This window comes from Protopterus annectens, chromosome 5.part0, assembly GCF_019279795.1.
Source record: "Protopterus annectens isolate FY-2018-M chromosome 5.part0, PAN1.0, whole genome shotgun sequence".
In the NCBI taxonomy this organism is placed as follows: Eukaryota; Metazoa; Chordata; order Ceratodontiformes; family Protopteridae; genus Protopterus; species Protopterus annectens.
Genome location: NC_056735.1, coordinates 1,328,139,994 through 1,328,160,913, shown reverse-complemented (window position 1 = coordinate 1,328,160,913; position 20,920 = coordinate 1,328,139,994). Strand labels below are relative to the sequence as shown.

Genomic DNA, 20,920 nt, shown 5'->3' with positions numbered 1-20,920 from the left:
AACTACAGGAATTCACACTGCCCACACCACTACAAGCCAATTAGTATTTGCCAACCAATTAATATGTGGTGTGGATATCCCACCACTGCCAAACAATTAATATGTGATGTCTGTTTACTAGCCTAGCAATCAAGGAGCCTCAATCTTCACCACTAACACCAGTGATGAGCGTCCATATAGGAAAAGGATAATAAAAACACACAGTAAAATACAATTTCCCTTAAGAGTACACAGAGATCACAGTCAGTCTGAGGCTGGTTTCTCCCTTTCTCTCCAGGTCCTCAATAAGACTCCCCACTGACACAGCTATAGGATCCAGATCTCAGCCTAGTGGGCAAGCTAAAACCTCCAGCACCCTCTCTGTCAAACCAGTGCTTCATGTCCCTACCCAAGTAGCTGACACACACACACACACATTTGAGATAAGAGTTATATACAACCACACAGACACTCCTGGGGAAGGCTGGAACAGGTTCTTCAGCTGTTCCCCTTTTACCCAGACTATATGGTAGTACCACTTGCCACCACCCACTAATATTTGTCAGCTACTAAAAGGCCCTTATGAAAGGGTATCCAATTATACTGTGCAATATTATAATCCAAATGGTAAGTGCAACTGAACAGCAAGGCAATTGGAGGGGCTTTGTACAATATCACTAAATACATGCAATGTACTCTTAGAGCTTACATTATCGCTACAGAAAACAGCCACAGTTGAAAGGTTTAAAAATATTTAATAATAAATAATAAAAACACAAGACAATACTTCTTACTACACAGTGCTAGTCAGGAGTTCAGTGATCACAGAAAAATACTTAAAATAATACAGTAGAAAAGTACTGACATCAATACAGGAAAAAAAAAAACTAATCTAATCTTCCTAGTTCCTAGCTATATCTAAGATAAAACACAGTTCTAAAATAAACTTACATATAGAACACAGGCAGAGTGCTGGTGAGTTGGATGTTCTCCAGACAAATGCTAAAAAATGCTCTCTGATGCTCTCTCTTTAAATTGATAACACAGTGCTGCTTCACATTACATCATTCTTAACAATTTCTTGGTTTTCCCAGGCTAACAGAAATGCAGAGGTTAATAGCCCTTTTGATCTTACAGCTGGTCAGGAAGCCAGAGCAATAGCAGACATTATACATGCATTCTAGCAATTAAACTCTGGTCTCAAAACAATAGCTATAATTCCTTCATCCAGACATCTTGGCTTTGAGCCCTGAGATCAAAGACAGTCATGAAATGCTTGACTTGTCAGCTTTCTTACAGCAGAGTGCACTGTTGTTACACTTTTTTGCAGTTCAACATCCAATACAGTCTTTTCACATTTAAGACTGTGGCTTATATTAATATTTACAAATGACAGAATTATCTACAAAATTCTATCTAGCTAGGCTGGCAGCCTTCACCTGTCTTCACAAATGCCTAATTTGATTCCATATTAGTACGCCTGATATCAGATGGGAGCATCTGCCAAAGAGCATGCAAATTCAGTTGAAACTTCTTTTTAACTGCTGCAAAATAGAAGGCATTTACAGTATCCATAGAAAATCCTTGATCAGGGAAATTTAACATTTTACTTTAAAGAAACACTCGACATGGAATGTATACACATATATATATTTATTTCTGCAGAAGCAGTACCAAAATAATACAATAATTTATTCATCATCAGAAAATATATTTCAGTATAAAAACAATAAAATACCATACTAATATCAGAATTCATATATAATGATTTATTAGTCAGTAGCAATATATGACACAAACAGCTTATATGCAAAATTCTTTTAACATAGAAGAAAACAGCTTCCCCTTCATAGCTGATTTTTTTTTTGTTTAGTTTCATTGCATCTATGTTGATAGAAGAAATCTTTTTGTGACCAGGTTAATCAGCTTTGAAAATTGTTTTGTCCTGTGTTTCACGAGTTAGTAAGTGTACAAGCATATTGAATTATTCAAAGTGAAAAGCAAATGGTTAAGCAGCTGTGTTTAAGCAGTGTATTTCAATTATCATGTTTAGATTTTTACATTGTTAAATTAAAAGTGCATTCATAAGTAGTTCCAAGAAGAAAATGATGACCCCACTATTGAATTAACATATTAGTGTATAAAACAGTTTCTTAAAGCGCTCCAAGGTTTGGTTTAGGATTTTAGTTGGTTATATTTTTCTTAATGGAGTTTAATTCTGAATGCTGTTGTCTGAAATTATACTACTGCAGTGCTATGGACTCAATAAAAGTAATAGCAAGGAAGATGTCATAAGAACATTATTGTATGACATCATCAACTTTTTTCTTTCAAATGACCATCAAAATTGTTTGAAGACATTGACAGTCAGTCTCTCACTCTGTCTGAAATAATTGCAGTCCAGCCTGAGCTAAATTAAACATATGTAGTGTTTCTAATGTGGTATAATTTCTGCAAGCAGACATTTTAATTGTAATAATATATAATTTCATGTCAAATATTTAACACATATCTATGGTAAGAAATACCATTCTGACAGTCTGTACGATACTTGTAAACAGGTTAAGCTGCTAATGTAATTTCAATTTAACAGCTGTTTCCTTGTCACAGAAATCAACTTATTGTTCTCCCTTTCCTTGAAGCAATGACATTAACAGTGTTTTTTATCATATGTAACTGGATATTGGCATTCCTCATATAGTAAGACTATGAAATGCAACTACAGGAGAACTATGGAAAAGGATAGATTAGATGTAATGTATGTCTATATTTAAACATCTTCCCTTGGAATGAACACTTCAAAGAAGATGCAAATGCTGAGTTGGCAGTTATACACACAGCTTTACCAGATTTTTAAATGAAGAGAGTAAACATGTCTCTTTAAAAAGAAAATCTGAATGACAGATTGCACAAAACCAGGTAATAACTTTGCTGTTCATGTAAAAGCTGTGATGTTACTGTGGTTACACATTTGCCTGTATATCCCTTTTATTTTTTCTTCTTTTTGTCCTTTGTCTCCCTCCTGTATTCATATATACAGATACAAAAAAAATTATACAAACCATTTTCAATCAATATTGTTGCATTTCTTTTAAAAGTATAGTGGCGTTTTAGTAGGCAACAAAAGAAGTTGAAAAAAGAAGTTGCTGGTCATAGATTTAATGATGTTTGACTGTGCAATTAATACCCAAGCAATAAAGTTTATATGTTGAATAATCAGTCAACATGTAGACCACCTGATTATAGACATGCTGATACACTTTTGAGGCTTCTGTATATATATATTATCTACAAACAAACTCAGAAGCTAATGTTTGCCAGGAACCATTCTTCCAAAAGTCACCTCTTCTAATTTGGTTTTGTAGAGTGCATTTATATGAGTCTTGGATTATTCAGAAACAACATTTCCAAGGCACCATAGAAAGAAAATGCTGGTGAGAGGTTATGCTTACTATCCATACTCTCCTTTAAATGTTCTTGCTCTGCGTTTACTCATCTTCAAAGTAATTGGGTCTTTTGTTCCAGCAGCCTGGAGTGAGGTGGGTTGAGGGGTGTAGGGGCTTTCCCTTGAGAAGTACTTACTATTGCTGTGCATTCCCTTAGTAGTAGATTTTGTAAAAGCTCTGAAATGAGAAAATGGTGTTGGCAAATGTTCTTTTTAAAGAATTCTTCTCTTAGCCCACTGCCTTCTCACATGCAGATACATAACTGCTCCTGAGAAAATTGTGCAGACAAATTCTATGTTTAACTCTTAGCTTTTCTGATTTGTCTTCATTAGAGTTCTTTTAATTGTCTAATAAATCCACATGTCATCTTCCTTTTAGGCAACATTTAATGTTGCAATTTCGATAAATTCAAGTAAACTGGGAGCGTCGTGCAAAACTTGACCAAAGGCAGCACAATACGAACAAATAAAGATCAGCATTTAAAATGCTTTTATAGAAACTGTGTTTGTTCTGTTGCCTTGAATAAAACAGATGGCACATTAGGTCCATTGACACATTCATGCCTCAAAAATGTCCTGAGATAGGTAAATAAATAAAAATAGATCCACTTTAAATATACCAGGGTTTATTTCTATATATACTGATAGGCAAAATTTCCCATGACTCCAGTTGGCTTAAATGTATAGCTTCCAGCCCTCCTCTTAAGCAAAATGCTGATCACCAGAATCACTAATATAGTTAATAGTGCTGCGCCAAACAAGACTCCTAGCACTATCACGGCAATTCTCCAGGCAGGGTTTTGGTCGTCTCCCTTGGGTGATGTGGCACTTGCACTTATTTCTAAAAAACAAATAAGAAACAAAGCATTCATCATCAGAGGGGGTAGCACAATGGTTAAGTTCTTATCCTTATAGATACAAGATATAGGGTTTGATTCTAACATCTGATGACCAGGGTTCTTTTAGTCTGCAGACTGATAGTCTAGTATTTGAGAATTAAACAAATATTATCAAAAGCATATTGACTACAATGCATTGTATCATCTAGACCAGAAATCACAGAGTTACATATACATAATGCCAGACTGTATAAAATTGCATCTGAGAGCATCTGCCAAACAAACCTGTAAAGGTCAGATTATATTCAAATGGAGTTGATTTTTTTTTTATTAAAATTTGAAATCAAATGTGCACTATAGCTACATAATAAAACTTGTATTCTTTGACCCATCCATCTTCTGGCTGCTGCAAAATGTTAATCCATGTCAGCAATTCACTTTAAAAGCCTTAGCATGATTAGGCACTCCAGATTTAAGAAACCTTTTTGGGAGCAGTAGAGTGTATGTAGTTTTAAACAACCGTATCATGTCTGTCCGGACAGCATATAACATCAATGATGAAAGCAGGTTGTGTGCTAATGACTGAAATTAGGGTGAGACAACAGCTACATTAACTAAATATAAAGCACCACTCTCAGAATATAAACTTTTTCTGCAACAAAGAAGAAAGGTCTTTAAAGATCATACTAACTTACACAGTTTTAAGCAAACTGATTTAGTTTTCATCAGCCTATATGTTTAATCTGTATATTTCCTGAAAGTGTCCATGCTGAACTTGAAATAATACATCCTTCCTCTAATACTGATGCCCAAGTACTTACTTTACTTGTTGTCGAGTTTAAATGTCTACCCTAAATGACTCTAGGTTTATATTACAGAGATGGAAATCCCTAGATCTGACTAATAATGTAATTGCTGATTCACTGGGATTTGTCCAATTAAAATAAAATTAGACAGAGGGATAATCTCTTGACTGTTACACAGCTAACCTTTCTTTTGTTAGGGGTTTGGGTGTTGGAAGACCTGGGTAGGGGAAGGTAGGAATCATATTGCTGGCTTAGTTGCCCAGGGGAAGGAGTGGTGGTTTGATTGTCTCCTTTGCCAATGCAGCTAGAGATTTACAAATGACAAAAATCACAGCTGTTAATCAATGATGTGTGCTTGGCTTTCCAAGCCAGCGACAATAGCCCTCTACAGTGAGGAGGTTAGAGCACTGACTCACATGGGGAGGGCATATTAGGCTCCCATGTTGATTCTGACACCTATGTCATCCACTAGGGTCAGGGCTAGGGGCTTAGATGGAAATTCTGTTACTGTTCACATTGATGAAGGTGAGAAAGGGCACAACCTTCTCCATGGCTGCTTGGATGATGGCCTCATATGGTTGGCTCACATGTATATGCCAGGAACTCTTTGAGTGGCAGTGGACTGAACAACATCAAAGCCAGCAGAAGAATTGCTTGATGGTCCACTCAAGATGAGGGGAAAATTATATTAAAATAAAATTAAATAGGATAAATGTAGGCCTAGTAAAGAGCCACACCAATTATTTGTGTTAAATGGTAGATATAGTGTGGATGATTCATAAATAGTCAAGTAAGCAACATCTATACATTGAAACCAGCTGGATGGTAGTAGGCAATGAACTAACTCTGGCACCTACAGAGATTCTGTATTACCCAATAAAACTGTATATAAAGTATAAGAATTTCAGCAAATCCATATGACAAATGATTTATAATGAGTGCCAGAAAGAGACAAAAAATGAGACAAATTCTGAATTACTTCAGCTGTGGTGATAAAAAGAAAATACCTGGATGGATTGCTTTCTAGACATATCCTATATCTAAAAAAATGTGTATTTATTTTTCTGCAGATGCCATTCTTCTGGAATATCATCTATAAATATATATAGCTTGGAACAATGGTAATATTCAATAATGGCTGCATAAACAATAGTTGACCAAAAAAGTGAGGAGCAAAAGATAAACAAGTGGGGTAAAACATACCAGCTTATGAGGGTTTGAGGAGAAACATGATGTGAAGGGTAGAAATGATACAGTCCCTCTCCCCAAATGGATACTGAAGGTTACTTCTTCTTCTTTCGGCTTTTCCCAGTTAGGGGTCACCACAGCGGAACTCCGGTCCGCTAATGATTGGCAGTAGATTTTTACAGTGCCAAAGTGCCAGCTTGATGCCCAACCTTCAACAAAGGCACGCCCATTCTATGCATGTCTTTTGAACGCCACTCAACTGCGAGGAGGACATGCAGACTCCACACAGAAGGTGCTCCAGCCGAGAATTGAACGGGAGAACCTCTTGCTGTGAGGCAACAATGCTACCGCTGTACCACCACAGCTTAACAATCCATAGAATGTATGAAGGTTTATTACCCATGTGGCCTTAAAGGTTTCAGTCCATGGGTCACTGCAATGGCACTGAAGGTTACTAATACAAGCAAAATGGAACAAACCCCATAAAATAAAAAGTATGAGAGGCTATCCCATGTGTATGCTAAGTTATATGTTTACATTCAAAAATGCAGTGTAGACTCAATCTTGTCTTACATAATTATTATTCATATCATGTTTTAAAAAGAACTTTTCCATTTCCCCCTTTATGACAGCAAACAGAACACATGCTCAACACCTGAGTTAATAATGTAACTCATTGTGGTGGTCACACAACAAAAGATGAGACAGAAACAGCTGTCATAGTCTTGGCTTCCTGTGAAAAGAAGTCAGTGCTGGCAATATGGAATAAGATATTTAAACAATTTGAATGATATGTGTTTAAGTATATGGAATGTTAATTGCATTTATTGTTCAGAGACCATTTATACTTCAAGATAATCAGAGACAGCACATAGTAAAGTTACAAAAAACTCTTTACAAAAAAGCATTTGATAGTATCCCACATTCATGGATAAAAGAGTGCCTAAAAATATATAAGATGCACCCTACACTGACAAACTACATTACAGTGACCATGAAACTGTGACAGACCACTTTGCAATTAAGCCATAATAAAATTTCCAGGGATAATAATTCAAAGGGGGTATTTCACAGTGACTCTGTCACTGCTGCTATTCTGTCTTGTCCTTAATACATTAAGCTGTCTACTTAACAGCTTCAGCCATGGCTATAATTTGGCTCCTAGAAAACAACAAAGTGTAAAGACTTCTCATTTTCTCTTTGTTGATTATTTAAAACTGTATAACCCATCATATGAGGAACTGAATTGTCAAAACTTTTTCAGATTATATAAGAATGTCATTTGGTCTTGATAAATGTGCAAAAGCAACCTTTAAAGCAGGAAAACTGCAGCACCAAAAAAAAAACATCAGTTTTGGACAAGAATGTGATATCAAAGAACTTGAGCAAGAGGGAGCGAATAAATGTTTGGGAATTAATGAAGGGTCAACAATAAAACATGAATAAATGCGAATAAAACTTAGTAAGGAATACTTTAGATGACTTAAATTAATCCTGAAAACAGTGTTGACATGTAGGAACAAAATTCAAGCTATAAACCAATGCTCTTCCTGTCCTAACATACAGTTTTGGAGTGATTGACTGGGCCCAAAATGTGTAGAATAGGTTAGACAGGAAAATAAAGAATGCTTCATGCTCACCAAATGATTTATAAAAATCATTTTATACCAAGATTATATATTCCCCATTCCAAAGGAGGTATGGGCCTCCTTGAAACTGATTACATGTACTGCATACACACCTGCTGACCTCACAAGACCCAAACGTAGTGAATGTTTTGAAACATGAGGAGAATAAATCTAAGATGACTTCCCTGCTTAGTCTAGCAGAAGCATATCGGTGTCAAGAAGGAATAGAAATCAAATTAGAAGTAGATAAAAATAAGGCAGCAACTGAATGTGCCAAAAAAACAAAAGGAAGGGTATAAGGTGAAGGACCAGATGAGAAGGCAAGAAATGTGGAAAATGCATCAATATAGTTGCGAGTATACAAAACTTCTGGAAGAACCTTATGCTGATCAGGACTGAATGCAGGAATGGTTAAGGAGAGGCAAATTCAAACCAAGAGATGAAAGGTTAATATTGGCAGCCAAGATAGTGGGCTATGTACATGTTGGTTTACAAAGTCCATTGAACAGACAAATGTAGGTTTTGTAAAACAGACTTAGAAACAGTTGCACAACTCATTGCTGGTTGTGACATACTAATGGCAGAAGGACTGTATACGGAAAGGCATAATAATGTGGTGAGACTGTTGCACTGGGGATTGTGCAAACATTATGGTATTGAAGTGTCTGAAAAACACTGGAAAAATGAGTCACAAAGCATCATAGAAAATAACGAAGTCTACATAGCATGGGATCACCCATTATCAACAGTTCGGAAGATACATGCTAGAAAACTGGATAGAATTGTCCATGAAAAGAAGACAAAAGTAGCACTGATCATTGAAATCTCCACCCTCAGTGACTACATTGTCTTGTGTACAGAGAGACACAAAGTCATAAAATATCAGGATTCGCAGGCAGTAATGAGAGCAATGTGGAATAAAGATATCCAGACAGTTCCAATAGTTGTAGGAGCAACTGGTCTTATAAAAAAGAATCTACAATTGCATTTAGATATGTAACCAATACATGTAACTCAGTATGAATTGCAGGAGTCATTACTGGGCACACTGCTGGTGCTGGTGCTGCAAAGAACACTTCTGGCTAAAATCATAGATTGAAGCAATACTAATTTCATGAACTTTAATCGTACTTTGACTTAGGAATGGGGTCCATTCCCATCATGGCATTAGAAACCCAAAAGATTTGGGGAAATTAAAAAAAATAAAGTTAGTTATCAAAATTTCCATTAAAGGTGAAGTAAGGCCCCCTCCTGCATCAAAAACATTACCATTATCATTGTCTGTCCTTTTGCATTAAGCCTGTTTTCTCTTTGGCAATAAGTATACACTGTGAATATTAGTATATTGCTGTGCCTCCAGCTCACATTGTTCTGAGCTTCTGCTGAATAGTATGCAACACATGATGTTCATCACTAGATCTCTCTGGGGCATCCTGCCATGCAGGTAGCTGAGTTTTGAAGAGTCAGCAGGCAGTCAAAGCTTTAGGGCACTTTCCACATGTCCTAGCAACTGTACTGCTTGAAGTGAGCAGTATAAAGTAATTGGCTAGGGTGCCAAAACTTCAGAACTTTCTTGCTGTTTAAGTGTAATCTTTTATGTGGGCTTTGGGAGATCAGCAGTCAACTAGTGGTACACCAAGATTGCGCAGATAAATATACCTTTGGAGAATGCATTCTACTTCATCATTTTTTAACAGAAACATGTTCTTTTCCATCATTTATATTGACTAGAGGCTACAAGTAGTGTTTCTAGTGGTTGTCACTAAGAATTTTATCTCAGATCTTTTGTCAAAACTTACAGCTAAGGGCTAGGACTTGTGGCTTTATGGGTTGTCATTAACCATTTTATCTCAAAACTTATTTTTCCAATCAGTTATTTCACTGACTATCATAAGCTCCTCTACCAGCTTCTCTGTCACCATTTTCAGTAAACAGATGGGACTGGGACCCTTTAGGGGTTTCCTTATTTTTTACCATTTTTTGTGTGGTACAGTATTACTTTTCTATCAAAAGCAGTTTATTTCAGACTGGAAATAGATTCTTTGGCAACTGTTGCTAAAAAATGTCAACTGGGAACTTAACTTTACTATTGGGGGTTAAGGCCGACTCTTCAAGTCTTCATTAGCTGCTTGTCAGACACTTTTCTGGAAGACAGATGGTCTTCAGTTCCTGTGGGGATTCCCTTATACTTTATTATTTTTGTGGAAAAGCATTACTTTCTTGTCAACAAGTAATGTTAGGGACTGGAGCTAATGTGTTTAGTGGTTGTCACTACAGAATTTTACTTCAGAACTTAACTTGTCAGTCAGGAGGTAAGACTGACTCTTCACAGCTCAACTAGCTGCTTGTCATTGACTTTTTTCAGCAAGAACGTGGACCTGGGACCTGGTAACTCAATTGTTCCCTCCCAAGAAGAGGAAAGTTATTTGGGAAGCTTCTGTCTTGACTTTGGGTTCCCCTTCACCTCAGCTGCTGATAGACGACTGCTCTGTGGTAATCTATTCTTCCTTAGACCACTTCTCACTTTCTCTCTCTTTGTCCTTCTGGTGCTTTTCCTTAAAAATCCACTAAGGACCCAGAGGCAGGCACATCCTCTGAGGCTGTTCAGCTGCTCTTGTGGGGTAGAGGAGAACCACTCTTGCCAGCAGTGTGGAACGGACTAGGTGAGACTCCTATGTGAAATTAGGAGCTTTGTTCCTGGGGAAGGGACCATGCTTCTAGCTGCTTTTTTTCAGGAGGGGGGCTCACAGTAAAAAAGAAAACATAAGGTTAGGCATTTATTTTCTCCTAAAGTGAATAAGGAGGATTGTCTAGGATTTTCTTAAAATCTATTTAAAGCTTCCAGTCTTTAAATGCCAAATCCTCTCCACATTTATAAATGAAAACCTTTTCCTCTCTCCCAGATTTTGATCCCCAATCTGAGGGACCAGATTTAGACTTAGACTATGTTTAACAAGTTCCCATTCTGCAGAATATAAAATATGACTCTGAGCAAAGTTATTCTTCAAACCCACTTCCTGAAGAGTTGTCTTATTCTGATACTGCCAGAATGAAGGTGCCCCAGTCCACATACTCCTTTCTTTCTAATCCCAGGTCAGATCCTGCATTTATTTCTCTGACAAAAATTCACTTCTGCTAAGCTCCTTAAAGCAGTTAACAGTATTCTTTCTAACATGTTGAGAAAATCCTTTCATAGGTTTGGGAAGAAAGTTTATACTTCTTACACCTTTGCTTTCACAACAGTGAATTATCAGGCTCACATCTATGTTTCTGCTAGTTTCCTTTGACAATATGACAAAGGTAATTGCTGACCCCCCTTCATCAGAGACAAAGGCGTTTCTGAATTCATTAGTATATCCTTTGTCTATGGTTACCAAGTATTCTCTAAAATGTATTTATGATACTACTGATGCTATTTCCGGAGCAGCTAACACTGTTTCAGTGATGAGAAAATTTGCTTGTTTACATTTTCCGAATTTACCAGAGGATGTCAAAGCTGAAATTCCGAATGTGTGACTTGGATAAAATGGTATTATTTGGTCTGTTATCTGCTGAGATCCTTAAAACATTTGATTAAGGAGGGAAGTTAATTTAGGTGAGTTACCCAGATTTTTCAACCCCCCCCCATTACAAAATATAATTGCACCTTTTCTTCTAGTTCAGGTTCCTTTTCAGGAAACAGAATATGTATTCACAGTAAGGCATAGACAAGCAGCATTTCAAAAAGCAATGGATTTCTCTTCTGATTTGTCTTTTGGTATATCGACAGCTCCAAGAGTGTTTACAAAGTGCCTGGCTCCTGTAATAGCTGATTACAGGCTGCAGGGCATTCACATTTTTTCATATATAGACAGCTGCTTTATTTTAGCAGATTATTTTTTACAAATTGTCTTTCCAAAATTAGACAGCTGATTTATTTTTGCAGATTCTGTTACATATTTTCAAGAATCATTCACTTTGGCAAAAAAATTCTCAACCTGGGTTTTCAGTTGAGTAAAGACAAATCTTCCCTCATTTCTTCTCAAACAATAGCATTTCTGAGATGTCTACTGGACATACCCTTAATGCTGGCTTTTTTGTTAGGACAAAGTGGAGTGTTTCAATGAGCAATTTCTGATTTTCCTGCCTGACTTTGGCATCTGACAGGGTATATCACAGAATTCTAGGTTTCATTTCATCTACTATTCTCACAATTCCTTTGGATGGACTTCATATGAGGAAAATATGGTGGTTCATTAAATCAGTTTAACACCAGCACCCCATTTCACTTAAGATTTTAGTGTTGGGGTTTGTGAAAAAGGAGTTAGTCTGGTGGCTTAATCAGTTATCTCTCTCATCCAAGGTTCCCATATTTCTCTTCCAGTCCGTACTTAGTCTATAACCAGATGTATTGGAATTTACAAGGGGATCTCTGTTCAATGAGGTGAAAGACAAGGCCTTTAGAATAAGCAAGACAAATCAAAACATACAAATGTAAAGAAATGCTGACTGTAACACATACTCTTAAATCCCTACATTGTTGTATTCCAGGCCCTCTACTAGTAATCACAGACATCATCATAGAGATGTGGTACATAAACAAACAGATGGGAACTAGGCTCAACCACCTTTGCAGATTAGCTGTGGTATCCTGTGAACTAGCAATTCAGCACAATTTATCCATTCAGACTACCTACATTCTGTCAGTGCAAAACATTTCAGCACACATGCTGAGCAGGGCCAAGACAGACGGGAATTGCCCCATCTGTTGAAGACTCCTCAAGTTGATCTGTTTGTCTCCAGCCATAACAAAGTTAAAGAAGCTGTCCTCATGAATGGGAAATTTCCTGTATGCTTTTCTACCTTTTCTTCTAATAACCATGGTTCTCTTAAAGATCAGAAGGACTCCCCTGAGATAATTGTGGTGACTCCCTTTTGGCCCAGACAACAGTGATTCTCCCTTCTTTTCAAAATGGCCATGGACAATTACTATAAGTTTCTTAACAGGATGAATTTACTCACACATGACATGGGTTGTTTGATACCCTCCAACCTTCAGATTATTCATCCTATTGCCTGGATGATAGAATGTTAATAATTTTTAGGCATTTATTTCCCTGAGGCTGTTCAGCAAATATTAAAGGAGGCAAGAAAACCTGCTACTAGAAAAATCATACATGGGTAAGTGGAAAATATTTTGCAGTTGGTGCCAAGACCATTACTAGGATCCTTTTAAGGCTCAGACTCCTTTGGGTCTTCTGTATGTGTGTGTATGTGATTTATTATCTCCTAGCCTTTTTTACTCTTTTATCAATATTTATTCCTTTTCCGTGTCTGCTTGTCTGTTCATAGAGCCCCCTTTCTACCCTACCTCAGGTGAAATGGTTTCTTAAGGGGAATTTACTTATCTGTCCACCTGTAAATCAGGTGACTCCTTCATGTGATTTTAAATTTGTACTGGAAAAATGTACTGTTTCCTACTGAACCTGCTCATTAGGCTGATTTGAAGTTCTTGTTATGGAAAATAGTGTTACTCATTGCTTTGACTTTGATGTGTCTTGAGCTATAAGCTCATATGGTGAGTCATTTCTATATAATTTTTTTACAAGGATAGGATAACTTTGAGAATGCATCCTTCCTTTATGCATAAGGTTCATAGATGTTTCATAGATTACATCCAGCCAGCCTATTCATCTCTCTTTTTTCTTTCCAGAACTTAAAAACAAGAGAGAAGGAATTTTACACACTCTGGATGTCTAATTTTACACACTCTGGACGTCTAAAGGCAACTCAGATACTACATTGGCAAGAGAAAAACCTTCAGGACTTTTGATCAACTGTTTATTTTCCCTGAAGGTACACAAAATATACAATCAGTGTCAATACAGTTTCAAGCATTTGTCCTATGCTATTGCTTTTTGTTATTTTCAGCATAACAAGACACTTCCAGGCAGAGTCAGGGCCCACTCTACCAGGACTCTGGCTACTTTTTTGGTTTTTGGAAAGGGGTGAATTTCATAAGTATACTAGAGGCAGCAACTTGGTTATCTGTATACACATTTACCAAATGCTGCAAACTAGATTCCTTGTCTATGTCCAAGGTCCAGAAGAGGCTTTGCTAGGAGTATTCTCCAGGGCTCCTAGACTCTGATCCTTCTTTTTTCTCAATTTCTTTGTATACTCTATTAATTACCCCATATAGTTTAGGCTACTGCAACAGTGATCTAATGTTTAAGTGGTTTACCATAACAGAAAATGTTTGAATAGATCACTGTGACATCTAAAGATTAACATAGCTTACCATAACAGTAGCTATTGGAATAGATCACTGTGGCATATAATGATTAATGTAGCTTACCATAACAGTAGACATTCAAATAGATCACTGTTACATCTAATGTTTAACTTGGCTTCCATAACAGTAGATGTTTGAATAGATCACTGTTGCAGTAGATGCACCCTCTCTCCAGCCCCTTCTTTTTTTGCTGTTTATACCAGAGTGCGGGAATTTTATTATTTCTGTTCCCATCTGGCAGCAGTGTAGCCTCCCACTTCTAAGGCAAGAAAACACTGAAGTTTTTGCTCCCTTGCCACTAATTTTATACTGTTCTCCACAAACTGTACAGTGGCTAGGGGTGTGTATAAGATGTTCTAAGGCTCTGGAAGCTGGCTGGCTGGTCTGATCTTTGGTAGGATGGTCCATGTAGCTTAGGCTACTTCAACAGTGATCTATTCGGATGTCCACTGTTATGGTAAATTTACTTACACATCTGTCATTTCTGTAATCAGAAACATCCTAATGTGCAAAGATTCGTGGTCCTTTTTATCGAAAATTAATGAAATCATGTTCAATAGTGAGTATAACTTTCTGACTATCGACGTTAAGGACCTGTATACATGCATTCCTCAGGACATCAGTACTGAGTGGGTGGCCCAAGTCATGATGAGACACAATGCACCAAGAAGTGACATTTCCTTGGTCATGGAACTGTTGGACCTAATCTTGTCCAATAACTTCTTTATCTTTAATGACACCTTTTTTCTCCAGAAAGTGGGTTTAGCAATGGGATCACCTTGCGGAGTGAGTGTTGCAAACTTGGTTATGGCTCAATGGGAGTTCAACCAGGTGATTTCAGCTAGCTTAACACCTGCTCCGATTGCTTATTATACCCGCTTTTTGGACGACATTTTCATCCTGTTTAAAGGTGATGCAGAAAGTGCATCTGAATTGGTTGAGAGCTTCAATGTGTCAACAGGTTTTTTACAATTCACATATACATTTCAGACTGAATCTATTTCATATTTAGATATTCAGTTAAATAAGAACAGGTCAGATTGCTCTTTCACAGCGCAAATTTACAGAAAAGCTAGTTACTCTAATACATTTCTCCATTTCACTAGCTGCCACCCTTTCCACCAAAAAAGATCTGTGGTCAAAGGGCAGCTAGTGAGAGCATCACGTATTTCCAGCTTGGACTCAGACTTCCATAGCGAATGTCAGTTTTTGAAACAGATGTTCCAGCATCGTGGATATCCAGAGTCACTTGTAGACACACTAATAGAGGAAGTCACTTACAAAAGAAGTATTGATTGGTTCAAACCTATTTTATGTGCTGATCACGTATCATTGAGTAACAATCTTGGAGTGGACAGGCAAATTACCTCTAACACAGAGGATGTGACTGACCAAGAAAAGGACTTTAAATTTAGTTTTGTGACTACATTTAACAGTCAAAGTAGTACTATAGTAAAGTTGATCAATAAGAACTGGGGTTTTTTTAGAACTAACCAAACTGTCCTTGACTGTTTGGGGTATAGGCCACATGTGGTTTTAAAAAAGGAAGGAATTTAAAGAATGTACTGGAGAGACATGTTCCAGTAACATCCAGACTACCAGGAATGTTTAAATGTGAAAACTGTAATTTCTGTAAATACATCGATTGTAATAACCATTTTACAATCAGTGGTAATACTTACAGACTGAAGTCTAGATTTAATTGTAACAGTAAATTTCTAGTGTACTTGGCTAAATGTATTGACTGTTTTGCATTTTACGTGGGCAAAACAGAACGTAGGCTTAGAGATAGGATATATGAACATCAATATGCTATCTCACACAATAAGTTAGAGAATGCCCTAGCAAAACATGTCCACATTAACCCATCCCACAAATTTAAGTTTACTATCATTAGTAACTTTATTCCTGACAACCAGGGGGGTCCTGCTTCTTTCAAACTAGAAGAAATGGAACTACTGTGGCAGATTAGATTAAACTCATTCTATCACCCTGGTCTCAATGAAGCATGTTTAATTTCTAGCTTACTCAAACTGAAAAGTCTTCTTAGATAATACAGAAGAAATCCAATATTTTATGTATTATTATGTGGGTTTTAAACCATTGTTGATATTTTTGTGTTATACAACATTTTTAACATAAGTAATGTTTTACATATTAGATTTTAAATTTAAATAGAGTTTTTTATGTACTGTTTGTTTAAAAGGTATAATCAATTACAATTTTCCCACACTTTTTGAGTTCAAATTGCTTGCAGCTGTTGTAGTAACTCACTTCTGAAGAAGTTTGTTCCTTTGAACAAACGAAAAGCACTTAAAGTACCTGATTTTATTTTCGTGTTTGACCTTGTGGATTTATCCTATTAAACCTTCGTAGTCAGTCTGTGGAAGCCTCTAGTCTATTCATTTGTTATTTTCAGTTTGTTTGTGCCTTTAGTTTCAAGTTGTTATTTATGGCGTCTGACTTAATGGCTTCCAAAAAACTGACAACATTGAATGAAGCAGTACCTAATGGATTACCAAATGTTTCTCTCAACGATAAGAACACTTTGCCTGACATGACTCACAACAGTCAAAAAGACACTACCATTGACTGTTTACCGATGCTGCTAAACAAACTGGATGTCATTTTCAAACGGTTAGATTGCTTGGATAAAAATCATTCTCTTTTAGCTAACCATTTGGATTCTAGTACAAAATATACAACAGCTGCAGCTGTACAGACACGCTCAACCGTATCCTCTAATCAAGAAGAAAGCAATCTTATGCGCTCAGGTTTCGTAGCGCTAACTAGCTCTTCTCCTGTCAGACAAGGACGCTCTGGGTCCAGCCAATTATCGGACGAGAGTACACCACCTCCTGCACAGAGACCAGCACCGAGCCCTGTAACCTCAAGCTCTTCATTGAACGTAAACGACCGGACGGGTTTATTGTTTCGTTCCCAGGCTCAGATGCAGTTACAAATGGATAGTACAACGGTTACAGAAAACGGAGAGTTACCAGTTTTAAATGTCCCTAATAATCAAAGACTTTGCCAGGACATCGAAGGCAAATCATGTACATTGGCTACTTGGATGGATCGTAAAATTACTTTTGGGTCGGAACAAGTGACACGAACATCACCTTCGGACGAAACAGAAGGTAATAATGACACTACTAATAATATTGTGGAAAATCTAAAATTACTTGACAATTTGCTATTAAAATACAAAAAAACACAGCTTGAAATTGAATATTTTAAAGAGTGTCTGAAAAATAAAGTGATACCTAAGGGGCTACGTAGAGTCCAGTATCCAACTGGGCTCATAAAAAATTCACCATTTCATTTGGACTTAATTCAGCTTTTTGATAAGCAAGGATTTGAACTCCTTGAGCTTATGCTCAAACATTATTCACTAATGGCTGAGAATATAGCTAAATTTATTAATGAGGTGGATGCTAAAGTCCTGCATGATAGACAATTTGATCGCTACAAGTATGAATACAGTAGGACTTTTACCAGTATTAACCAACATTTGGTTAAGCTGAGTGCAAATAAAACAAAGAAATTGCAACGTGACTGTAATTCATACAAGCAAGGGGCTGCTTATCCACCTCCACCAGCAGCACAGATGTGGCAATTAGGTTACTCCTTTAGTGAGTTGACTACGAATGATTTACAACGGCCAGGTGACTATGTTGCACCTACACCTTTAGATTCAGTGAATAACCAGGTTGTCCAGTCAGGACAACTAGTAGACACGTATGATAACTATACTCCTGTCAACTCAACTAATTCTGGTTTACCAGATATAGATGGAGTACGTAGAAGTGAAAGATTGAAAAATGCCACACGGGTGAATTATTATCACAACAACAAGCCTCAGTATTATAATCAACAATATAATCGTTCCAATAACAACAGCAATAATCACGATAGTCACCAGCAGGATTTTCAGAGGTTCAACACCTTAGGGGCCAGACCGAAGCAACAACAGAGAGGAATGAGACCAACAAGGTGATTGATGACCAGGTCATGAACGACACACTGGGGTCTGTCAATAGTGATGGGTCATCACTGTCAACTCAACATCAAGAGTTGACCTCAGCATTGACCTTAGATTCCTCCCTTTTCACTGACACAATTTCAGCTATCGGTCAAAGTGTAGAACTACTCAACGAATCAAAGCCTTCCTATCCTGCTATTATTTTCAACAAAGACAATGACTTTAGAGTGTATAATTTTTCTGATAGCTTCATTTCCTCTAACATTGTCGATGTTTTAGCAAAAGGACAGACGTATGTTCCTTGGCATAATATGGACATTGCTAAATCCATCTTAGAGTTGAAATTGTTTACTAGGAAATTGAATTTGGGTTTATTCTTTATGAATGCCCCTGACAACAGGGTCCACAATATTTTCATATCCCCAGTACTTTTAATCCCCCCCTTCATCCATTGGTGAAAGTATTTGAACAGGCCAATGAGCTAGATCTTTGGAATTTGTTTAAGAACAAAAAACCTAGCAGGAATCAAGAACACATGGACGAGGAAGATTCCATTAAATTCATTCAATCACAAAACATCAGGGTCTGTAAACCGGATAAAGGTGGGGGATTGGTGATCTTTGACAAAGCTGACTATGTGGCCCGTATGTCATCCCTACTAGACACCAATACATATTTAGTAAGTTCAAGAACAGAAGTAAATAAGGCATACAGTCTGATAAAATCTTGCTTGTATGAACTATTTATTGAAGGGCGAATTGATCAAGAAATTTTCAGCTACACCAGTTGTTTATTTCCCAAATATCCAACACTTTTTGGGATCCCTAAAATCCACAAAAATGTGGAAAATCCCCCAATGAGACCACTCATTGATGGGCGTGGGTCACCCACCTATGCATGTGCAAAACTGGTTGACTCCATGTTGAAGAAATATGTTCTTTTGGAGCCACAGATTTGCAAAGATTCATGGTCCTTTTTATCGAAAATTAATGAAATCATGTTCGATAGTGAGTATAACTTTCTGACTATCGACGTTAAGGGCCTGTATACATGCATTCCTCACGACATCAGTACTGAGTGGGTGGCCCAAGTCATGATGAGACACAATGCACCAAGAAGTGACATTTCCTTGGTCATGGAACTGTTGGACCTAATCTTGTCCAATAACTTCTTTATCTTTAATGACACCTTTTTTCTCCAGAAAGTGGGTTTAGCAATGGGATCACCTTGCGGAGCGAGTGTTGCAAACTTGGTTATGGCTCAATGGGAGTTCAACCAGGTGATTTCAGCTAGCTTAACACCTGCTCCGATTGCTTATTATACCCGCTTTTTGGACGACATTTTCATCCTGTTTAAAGGTGATGCAGAAAGTGCATCTGAATTGGTTGAGAGCTTCAATGTGTCAACAGGTTTTTTACAATTCACATATACATTTCAGACTGAATCTATTTCATATTTAGATATTCAGTTAAATAAGAACAGGTCAGATTGCTCTTTCACAGCAAATTTACAGAAAAGCTAGTTACTCTAATACATTTCTCCATTTCACTAGCTGCCACCCTTTCCACCAAAAAAGATCTGTGGTCAAAGGGCAGCTAGTGAGAGCATCACGTATTTCCAGCTTGGACTCAGACTTCCATAGCGAATGTCAGTTTTGAAACAGATGTTCCAGCATCGTGGATATCCAGAGTCACTTGTAGACACACTAATAGAGGAAGTCACTTACAAAAGAAGTATTGATTGGTTCAAACCTATTTTATGTGCTGATCACGTATCATTGAGTAACAATCTTGGAGTGGACAGGCAAATTACCTCTAACACAGAGGATGTGACTGACCAAGAAAAGGACTTTAAATTTAGTTTTGTGACTACATTTAACAGTCAAAGTAGTACTATAGTAAAGTTGATCAATAAGAACTGGGGTTTTTTTAGAACTAACCAAACTGTCCTTGACTGTTTGGGGTATAGGCCACATGTGGTTTTCAAAAAAGGAAGGAATTTAAAGAATGTACTGGAGAGACATGTTCCAGTAACATCCAGACTACCAGGAATGTTTAAATGTGAAAACTGTAATTTCTGTAAATACATCGATTGTAATAACCATTTTACAATCAGTGGTAATACTTACAGACTGAAGTCTAGATTTAATTGTAACAGTAAATTTCTAGTGTACTTGGCTAAATGTATTGACTGTTTTGCATTTTACATGGGCAAAACAGAACGTAGGCTTAGAGATAGGATATATGAACATCAATATGCTATCTCACACAATAAGTTAGAGAATGCCCTAGCAAAACATGTCCACATTAACCCATCCCACAAATTTAAGTTTACTATCATTAGTAACTTTATTCCTGACAACCAGGGGGGTCCTGCTTCTTTCAAACTAGAAGAAATGGAACTACTGTGGCAGATTAGATTAAACTCATTCTATCACCCTGGTCTCAATGAAGCATGTTTAATTTCTAGCTTACTCAAACTGAAAAGTCTTCTTAGATAATACAGAAGAAATCCAATATTTTATGTATTATTATGTGGGTTTTAAACCATTGTTGATATTTTTGTGTTATACAACATTTTTAACATAAGTAATGTTTTACATATTAGATTTTAAATTTAAATAGAGTTTTTTATGTACTGTTTGTTTAAAAGGTATAATCAATTACAATTTTCCCAAGACTTTTGAGTTCATATTGCTTGCAGCTGTTGTAGTAACTCACTTCTGAAGAAGTTTGTTCCTTTGAACAAACGAAAAGCACTTAAAGTACCTGATTTT

General features: G+C 37.0%; 1 protein-coding gene across 1 annotated transcript in view; it reads right to left on the bottom strand.

Annotated features, from left to right (window-relative positions):
* Nucleotides 1-1,733: 1,733 nt before the first annotated feature.
* The window catches only part of LOC122801653 (mucin-16-like), a 221,402-nt gene continuing 202,215 nt past the window's right edge, over nt 1,734-20,920 (bottom strand). The window contains exon 11 of the mRNA XM_044071132.1: nt 1,734-4,265. Within this exon, the coding sequence (XP_043927067.1) occupies nt 4,057-4,265 (209 nt within the window). The 3' untranslated portion in view covers nt 1,734-4,056. The remainder of the gene's footprint in view (nt 4,266-20,920) is intronic.